This window comes from Prorops nasuta, unplaced genomic scaffold, assembly GCF_024137725.1.
Source record: "Prorops nasuta isolate Cenicafe-Biocafe unplaced genomic scaffold, Cenicafe_Pnas_1.2 PNAS00019, whole genome shotgun sequence".
Lineage (NCBI taxonomy): Eukaryota > Metazoa > Arthropoda > Insecta > Hymenoptera > Bethylidae > Prorops > Prorops nasuta.
Genome location: NW_027116816.1, coordinates 2,458,831 through 2,468,856, shown reverse-complemented (window position 1 = coordinate 2,468,856; position 10,026 = coordinate 2,458,831). Strand labels below are relative to the sequence as shown.

General features: G+C 42.0%; 1 protein-coding gene across 1 annotated transcript in view; it reads right to left on the bottom strand.

The window, feature by feature from the left end:
• Window positions 1–219: 219 nt before the first annotated feature.
• The window catches only part of LOC136780369 (cell adhesion molecule 1-like), a 65,872-nt gene continuing 56,065 nt past the window's right edge, over window positions 220–10,026 (bottom strand). Inside the window, exon 8 of the mRNA XM_066738679.1 lies at window positions 220–5,023. Within this exon, the coding sequence (XP_066594776.1) occupies window positions 4,941–5,023 (83 nt within the window). The 3' untranslated portion in view covers window positions 220–4,940. The remainder of the gene's footprint in view (window positions 5,024–10,026) is intronic.

The window sequence follows — 10,026 nt, the reverse complement described above, 5'->3', positions numbered from 1 at the left end:
TCGCTTTGTTCGCCTTTATCGATCTATAACGTGACGTGCAATTCGTTGCAATGTATAGAAAAGATATTTCATGACAAACGACCGAATCTAGAAAAGAATAGCGACAAGTGGAATAAGAAAAAATAATGTGCGAATGTGCGATGAGAAAATTGGGGTGATTCGATTGGGATAGAGCTAGGCTGCGATAAACAATAAATGATTATTCATGAGGCAGTGGAATGTAATGAAATATGATTTATTACTAAATATGCGAAATATATACATTAGGCCATACACATTTAAATACATAATCCTTTGGTGGGTATCTCGGCTGTTTCAGGTGCGCAAATATGTATATATATATATATATATACGCGGTAGGATCTCCTTCGGTCCGAAGGATCTCTCTTGCCGTGCGAATGGAACGTTTAACAATATTTTACAATTTTTACAAGCAAGACCGCGCTACGAATTTAAATCAAATTTTTGCCTGTGCAAACTTCGCATCTCATAACACAAGTGTACATATAATTACATAGTATATATACTATATTTATAAGTATTTATATACCCTCTATCGGTTGCTACATAAAACTCTCCCCTTGCTCCATGCTTATGCAAAATCTCTCTCTGAGAAGCTCGTTATGACGGGGAGGATTTAACGTTGAGTTTCATTGTCGATGTTCCAATCAATTTACCATATATATATATATGGAAAGGACCGGAGACTGAGAATTCAGTGCTTTACATATTCAGCTATTTTTGTCTCCTATTATGTTAACGCAATGCCATGTTTTCTCCATGATTTTTGACATATCGGTCTTCGATTCGTGCCTTCTTTCGATGTGAAAAATTTCAAGTGCTCGTTGTGAAAAGTAGACGTTGAATCGAAAAGCTATACGAGTTCACTTTGCTCCTGATGTATCGAATTGATAGTGGCAGACCGTACGGACGCGAAAATACAAATAACCATTTTTTAAGATCCGCGAGAAACGATTGCCCCTCGCATGAAATAAATAGCGGACAGATATCATTGCAGGAAGTGCCGAGACTGCCGAGACTGCCGAGTAGGATAAAGGAGTGTTATCCTGCCGTGTTAAGAATAGAAATCGTACATCTGCTTTTTTTTTACATTTTCAATTTTTTGCATCTCGATCTGTATATATCTTCGTCTTAGCTCCGATTAATACAAACTCGTGAAATTTCCAATGTTTATCCGACTTTTTTCAATAGTATACATCACCTTAAATTTTGCTTTGATCATTCATGGACGTGTACTTTAATTTGCAAACGTTCGATTATTTCGAAATATCATAAACGTCACTTATTACCACTTTTATTCTTAGCAAGGCGGTATAGCGTCGCTCGGATAATACTTATCACAGAGCGAGCAAGTCCGTATAGGTGAGGGTCATTAAAATTTCTTTCAAAGGGAACTGCGGAGATGGTAAGGTCGAAAATTGTCGATCGGTGATCGTAAGTATAGGGTACAGAGGTGAAGGGTACCTATAAGATTATCGAGATTGGCAAGCGATAAGTAACGCGTGGCTAGGTGGACGGTGGAGCTATAGGGTGTACCACGTTCACAACCACGTTCGCCTCCAGTCGCAGAGGCAGAAAACGGCTCGTACAGTCTATTAGCCTCGCCTTACCGTCAGCTTGGCCACCCGCTCTCCTCGATCAAGTGTCACGCATAAAGTGTCAAATAGCGTCCCCGCTTTCTCCTCTCCTTGCTCACCCCCTTCCCCCTTGACCACCCTCTTCCGTCCTGATCACACCTGCTTTCGCGTGACAAATTCGCTCCGCCCCTATTCCTCCCCTCTGACGCGTACGAAAAACACGTTGTGGACTTGTTCGTCTTGTTCAAAGAAAATGAGACGTGGAGAGTAAGCGAGTGTTAGGAAAAGGGTTTGCGCGCGCGTGTGTGTGTGTGTATGGAAGGAGAGAAGACAGGGAGAACTGGACTCGCGTGGAGAAGCGAAGAAAAGGAAAAAGAAAAAGAGGAGCTAGGAAAAAAAAGAGAGAAATTCGTAGAATAAAATAACTGCGCAGAGTCCAGTGTTGGATGGGATGGAGCGGGATGGGATGATGGTAGGTGAATTGGAAGGTGACGAAGGAGGGTTGGCTGGCGAGTGGAAACTTTTAGTTGCTCGGTTGCGCGACGAGGCAACCGAGAACTTCTCCTCGTCTTTTTCCGCCTCCAGCTCCTACTCTACTTTCCACTCCTGTCTGCTCCTTCCTACAATCTTTCTCTTCAACTTCTTACTCTCTCACTTTTCCCCTTTTTCGCTATACACAAGTCCCTATATTTTTCTTCCTCCTTTTCCTTTCACCTAGATAAGGCTCTTAGTGCACCGCTAGAAAATGGCATGAATGGCGATTCGATTTTTCCTTCTTTGAGCACGCCAGTTTTCTTCCCCTTCCGAAAATAATCTTAAAGGGTGCTTGTACGTACTTTTTCGCGTGAGATCTGCTATACATTATCGGTATGGCGCCGCCGGTGCAGTTCCTTTGTGAAAGGAGTACACTCGCCACTACCGTGTACTCCCTCTGATTACGCTCCTTTAAGGATGGCTTACTTATTCCTTTTCGATGCATCCCCTAAACTGCCAAATGCACCAAAATACCTTTCAACATCCCGTCCGATGATACCTTCTATTTAGATATATATGCGCTTTCTGTCAGGAAGCTTCGCTTTTCCCTCATATACGTCCTACACTCTCGTATTTTCAATATCCATCTGTGAAATACACGCGGACCTCTTGTGTCAATCCACCGCGAACGCTGATCGGTATACCGCAAAGTTTTCAACTTTATATACCTTGATGATAAATTAACTCCACTTTTGCATTGATTCCTCTCTCTCTCTCTCTCTGATCATTGCAAAACGATAAAGAAAAGGGAAACGGAAACTCTAATTATTTATATTTATAATCGTTTGTAAACAACAAGATTTCTTTCAACCTATTTTCATCGAAACGAGTTTCTATTATTACAGCTTGACGTTTTGCAGCTGCGGCAACACAAACGAATCAATCAAGTGGAATACATTGAATGGCTGCTAAAATATGAATGCAACAGGAAGTGTAGGTATTAATTAACCGAGTGAAATTTGGAAAACTATATAATGGATATTAATTACACACACACACACACACACACATACAGAAATTAATAATTAAAATGTACGTGAATCGCTTGGACTCTTGTAGGTTCGATGAATGACGCAACATTAGTCTCCCGTGGCAAAAGTGACTCTTTCCACTCTTATATGCAGTCAATTGGGGCGAATGGAAACAATGAATCGGGAGTCATGCATATGCATGCATGTCTCTTTCCCATTACACGCGTTCTCTTCGCTTGTCCTCGCACCTTCCAGTCTCACGAGCTTTAATTCGGTTGAGAGTAGTGTGCAATGAAGCTTCCAACTGCCCCGGGAAGTATCGAGATTCGAATTACCGGAAATTGTAGGATCCTCCCAGTCGCTTCGCTGCACTCGTTCCCGACCAACCGGCCGCACAGACACGAATATTGCAGCTCGACATCGAGACTCAAACATTTTCTCAGGCCTAACGACACGCACACGCGCGCTCGCATGCACTCTTCAACACACACACACATGAATTTAGCGCAATTAGGTAATCTAGTTTCTCCGCTTCTTATTAATCACACGTACCAATTAAAACTTATAATTAGAACGAAGGAAGCTTGCAGAGTCCCAAGGAAAACGTGCCTAGCCGGGGTTCCGGTACACGTAAGTACACAGACTTTATGCATAGCCCCTTGTGCATGTATGCGTGTATATAGCATTTTCCTATACGCACGATCGATATAGAGCGATCGACGTAAGAAACGGAGATGAGAAAATATCCACTAGGCTATTTCATCAGCGTTCCTCGCCAATCTTCGACTGCTATACACATATACATGCATACACGAATATCGCTGTGGATTTTCCTCCTCAGACTATATAACATATATGAATATACGTCATTCTCAATTTTACAACGAGCAAAGCGCCAGGGAAGGTACAATGATATTGCATCGTTTCTCTTTTGAATCTCATGAATGTACACAACGCGGATTTTAATTCAGCGTTGTAGGAAATGGAGGCTGAAATAGAGGTAGAAGCCACTTCCAACGGTAGCTTATTAATGAAAAATCGAGCTTTCCTCGTAATTAGATTCTCACCCGAACGAGTTCGTAGAATATGTACAAAATATACCTATAGTTGGAGCGAAGAGAGATATCTTAAGTCTATAGTGTGGAGCTAGGCGCAATAGGGAAACGCAAATTAAGCAAAGTGAAACGCTTCCTTTTCACGTATACTGCGTTATAGCGAAAGTTGGCAATGTCTTATCCTGTCGATTCTTCGCCGAGAAGAAAGAAACGTAGCTGATATCTCGCCACGGCTTTATATATATATATATATGTATATATATATAACTCAAAGTTAAAACTTCCCTCATCGTCATAGCGTTACTCCCGTCTTGCATTGAACACACGCCGAGTTTCCTCGCTGGTTTTTCCTAAATGAAAATTGACTAGCTACGTGTATATAATAATCAATCACGTATCGATTGATCCCAAAGACAACGAGACAACGCGCGGCTCCAAATAATTATTGGCAAGCGGATATTAGTACCAGGTGGAGCAGAAGAATAGATTTTCACGTTAAACTGCATAAGCGCACATATACTCGGGCGATATATTAACAATGAAGTATATAACTCGAAATATTCTTGAAATTTCCAGTAACAATGCTCCGATACCAAGTTATGATTGTCTTTAGTCACAAAATGGCCGACTGGTCCTCCCGATGGATCGTCCGATGCTGCTACCTGCAGGATCGCGGTGCTAGTGCCTTGCTCCCGTTGGATCATCAACAATCGCACCGTGGCTGATTCCAGAAGAATCTGGCAGAGAGAGAAGAATTCCCAAAGGCCGGCCGTTGACATCGCTTAAACCTCGATTAACAATCGTTGCAGGATCGCTGCTACTATCAGGTACACACAGGGTGTTGCTATGCTTCCATGGCCTTGCACTGAAACAAAGAGACGAAAGAACCAATAGGTATATCATTGTTTTGATAATTAGGTATAGTTATGATTTTCTTGTCTTTTCTTAGAAATTCGCTCGTTAATTAAGTGAATATAGAAGGACCGATAGCGAGAGATTGACCGGCCTCGTTTCAGCGTTGAATAAATTGTGTCTGCTTTTCTGTCCATGACGACTGACTTCGCACACACAACATTCAAGGTTTCATTATTCAAGATGGACTGATTTGCGTTAACGTTGTTTTATCAATTCGCGCTTGAAATTATTTATTCGTCTCTCTCCATAAGTTCGAAGGTATAGTGTATATATACTGATCGATAGTCTGTAATGATAATGTGTTCCAGTTTGGCCTTAAAAATAAACGTTTGCGATAAAAATTTAACGAAGGTCGCTCTATCAAGAACATTGGCACGATAGAGCTTACAACCTCTCTAAGATGATGCTCGAACGAGAAGGTCCTTCGAGAAATGGCCAGGATATGCTGCAGGTATGTAACTCCTGGGCCCAGCGCGTAACGAGGTTAAAGAGTTACTTTCAGTTGCTTTTTAAAGCTGCGCTTTAAACCCCGGCATACACGATCGTTCGGAGCGTCCGTTACACGAAGCTTTGCTAGCTGAAATTTATAGATTTTACGATTACGAATAGAGATTTTTCATGTAAAAGAACATGACGAGAATGTAGCGGCGGCACGCTGAAGAGTATTTTTACAGGACTATACTCCTGTCATATTTTAAAGCGCTATTTATATGCGTATTTATCACGTTGCGTTGAGTCGTTTACGAGACCCTTACATAAACCATGAGAGATCAACAATTTTTTCTCGATAGTACCACTAGAGAAGATCCTAGAATAAGAGATCCCTATGAAAATGAGAGCTGATACGCTCCTCTTGAAAGATCATACATTTTCTCCGTTTTAACAATGTGCTCGGCGAGATAGTCGATGATATAATAACTCACGGCGTAGCTGGCCGGAGTACAGTCTTTACGACACTTTTATGGAACTACCGATTTATATACGTCAAAGAAAAATCTTGTACATTGCCTTCCGGACGGATATATATATGTATAATTTTTTTTTCGTTCATTTGGAATTCGGGAGAAGCGGAACAGAGGCGTAAACTGAGTTTACGATAAATAAAGAGATTCTCGAGGAGAGGGAAAATTCGGGGACAGAAATTGGATAATCTCTCAAGGGCGGACATATGAAACGTAGCGGAACCAACCGCGTCGACTAGGACTGCGAGACTGTGCGAGACTGCGAGACTGCGGCTGCCACTGCGACTACGTGCGACTGCAAAATTCTCGACGGACCGGAAGCGATTATTTCGCGATTCAAGCTAGACGAATGGCCCGGTGGGTGCCTGAGGCGAGTTTAAGCGGTAGGTAACTGGGTTAAGGGAAGAATAAAAAAGAAAGGGGAGAAGCACGGCTAGTTCCAGCAACAGCAGCAGCACCACCAGTACCACCAACGCAAACCTCATGGAACGAGTAAAAAAGCCAAGGTATAGTTCCTAGGTGGTTGTTGGTGTTGGAAGAGACGGGGTGGGCTTAGTGGTAAATGCGGGAGGCGTACCAACGTACTGGCGTACGTTTCTTCCACGAACGATTCGGACTAACGAGAAAATCGAAGATCGTTAAGAGCAATTTCTTCCAGTCGTTCGGCGTCTTTTCCGGTTTGCTACTCGTCCACCCTCCTGGTCTCTCTCCGAACCTCCTGGTTCCTGCACCGTTCATTCTTTTCTCTCCTTATCCACCAGTGCTCATTGCTTGCTACTCTCCCCCTGCTTCTTTCTTTTTCCACCTTTTTTCTCGTCTCACTGGATCGAACATTCTCTCCTTACCTGCAGGGGGTACATTATTTCCCTTACAAAAAAACACTCCCAACGATTACACGTGTCCATTCGACCGAGGACCAAGGGTGTACATAAGAATATATATATATATATATATAGTGTAGCATATCAGTGTTATGCAGAGAAACTTTGATACCTATATACGCGAGAATGTCATTCCGTTTGTCTTTTACCGTGTTAATTACCTTCGGCCAATTGATTCTATCTTGCCAAGATTAGCAAAACTTTGTTCCATTGTTACATCCATAGAAACTAATGTTATAGAAGATAATTAAGTAAGTATAAGAAGCGATATGTAAGTGACGTTAGAGGAAGAGCTTTAGGTGCAATTGGTAAACGTGGTATAGTTGTAATTATATTGAACAAAGGAGTAAAATATTATAAGGCTGGATTAATTACTAATATTGAAGGAGGAACGAAGATTGCAAGGAATATTAATTTTCTCGTGTAACTTAATCTATACAGGGCTTTAGCATGGCTCTTTCTTGTACGTGGCTTTCACAGCATTATTCTCTCTTTATCTAACTCAATAGCATATACTTATTTCTACAAGCAAGTTAATTAGTATTCAAGGCCGCTTAACGCAATTACCAAGTGAACCTCCGCAAAAACGTAGAGGGCTACGCGATGCTATTTACTAGATCCTGCAGGATGGATATTACATCGGCAGCTGTAAATATCTCTAAGGTCATGCTTTAGTGTACAGATACTCGAGCGCATCAATGCAGATATTTGTTTCCGAGCGGATTAAAGTGTCGACGGATTATCGAAATATTGGAGTCTCGGTAACCGAGAGTTATACGGCCATGACCGAACTTAATGAAAAGTTCATTTCGAAGCTCGGAGCTCCATGGACCATCAGGCTAATGAATCGAACGATTAATCTTTTCCACGATACAACGAGGGTTTCGACAAATCTTATTTTCTGCAAAGCTATCCATTCTCGTCTATCACTTATAAACACACACACACACACACACAAATACACATATCTCGGCAAGATCGACCCTTTGCAGCTTTATTTATGAAAGTTTTTTTCCACGACTATGAGTATGAACGCGTACGGAATGGCTTTTGTGGCGACTGATTGGTGATTACGACGTGTACGCGACTCGCAACATTACAGGGTTAACTCCAATGCTCGAGACTTGTATTTACAGCCGGTAGTAAAATTTAATATTTTCTTGGTCGTCCAAAGCACGAAGCTAACTGGTTAGCAATGTAAAATTTAGGGTGCACGGTATATAAGGAAATGGAAATAATTAAGGGTGAGTGTGGAAAAAAGTCAATGAGTCGTATCCCTTTCGAGTACTGGTCCTCCCTCTTCCAACCCCCCCCCCCCCCACTTCCGCAAACTACTCGTTTTATCATTCATTAGGAAAGCCTGCATTCTTTAATAAAATATCGCACTTGGGCTAAACGATTCTTCGTGCGCCCCAGTTCTTTGCTAATAGCGAACGAGTAAAACTGCAGCTTACCGTAAAACGTGAAACGTGCAGCGTTATATGTGCAACGCGAGATTTAGAGAGGACGGGAACAAAACACGGCGCAATAATTTCGTAACATACGTTGTATAATATCAGGAATATTTGTTCGTTTCAATGGCGCCGTAATGCGCGGCGGTGGCCAAATGTCGCGTATTATATGCATTATAATTCGGCCAGCCCTTCCCCAAGGGATTTATATGGCGTGGCGCTGCATAACTAATGGTCATTTGATTATTCTTGATATGCATTCGTGATGCGAGGCCGCGACTTGTTGCGAAAATCTATTTGTCGAAGCAATGGCAAGGATCATATTGTCGTTTGCTTGGTTGTCACCAAACGTACGTATAGTGTATATGTATAGGTTGTAATAGTTGGAATGGAATGCGCGAAATCGTTTCTCGCATCTCTCTCTCTCTCTATTTATATAGATGATACGTCCTTTAATTTTTGTCACTCCCATTAAAGACACGCGTGAAAATCGACAGAGCTGCGCAGGCTTATGCGACTTTTTGATGCGATACTTGTTTTTCCTCCGCTCTTGCCCAGACGGATGTTAATGCAATACCGTCGGCTCAGAAATGATACGAGCGATAATGCGAAAGAATGAACCCGTTGTTTCTGTTTTCATCTCGGCAAACAGGCACATCAAAGCAAATCGCTTCGTATACACGATAATTCGAGCGAAATGGAAGTAATTTGCTGCAGCAAAAGGATCGGGAGCGCCGTTTCCACGGAGTAGTCGATTCATGCTTTTGGCTGCTTTCGTTACCCGGGATTTTATGCAAATTGCGCCAGGATGCCATTGTATCGAGCAGCCGCTAAGCTAAAACATTATTATTGGAAAACGCAAGATTAATCCTCCACGTGTAAATTTGTTTCAGAATTTTCACCGCCCAATGCTGCAAAGTACCAGATTCAAAGCATTTTGTCAGGAATCCCTTGATATAAATGAGAAAGAATTAAGCTGAAATTGTTTCATATCAGTGTGTGTGTGTGTGTGCGCGCGCGCTCTCTCTCTCTCTCTGCTTTCCATTGTTATAGGATTGGGGAATTTGATACAGCTCGAGAGAGGCAAGAATTTCTCTTAATATCAATTTAAAGCATCTCGAGATTTGAGGAAATTATTGGTTTAATCATTAGAGGAATAATTCGTTCGTGGTTAGCGAGACATTTCCATTTCGTCGTAATTTTTGCTCTTATCTCAGTTACGGTGTTTATATATTGCTTCGTGAGGCAATGCTCGACATCGAAAGCGAGGAAAAGAGAAAGGCGGGGGCTAATTTAAGTCGCAATTAGACGGCAACTAACGGATGGCCGCGCCAGTCCTGTAAGAACGGTGGAATGGGGTTAGATAGTTGCAGGTAAAAGTGGCCGGTAAACTGGTGGGATGGTTACTCGGTAGTAGCTGTAAATTATTGTTTTAATTTCTACTCTGCGTCTCGCGGGGTGTGGTGTGCCCCGACCAAGGAACAGCGCACTCTTCTCTCGTTCTGGGGATTTACCAATCATAAAATACCGCTAATCCGTTTAACTAACTCAAGAACATAGATCCCCTTAATTGCACTTTACTAACCAGCAGGTAAGGCTTGCCATTTTTATTCATCAGACCATCGCGTTGCTATATGTATACAATATAATATACATGCA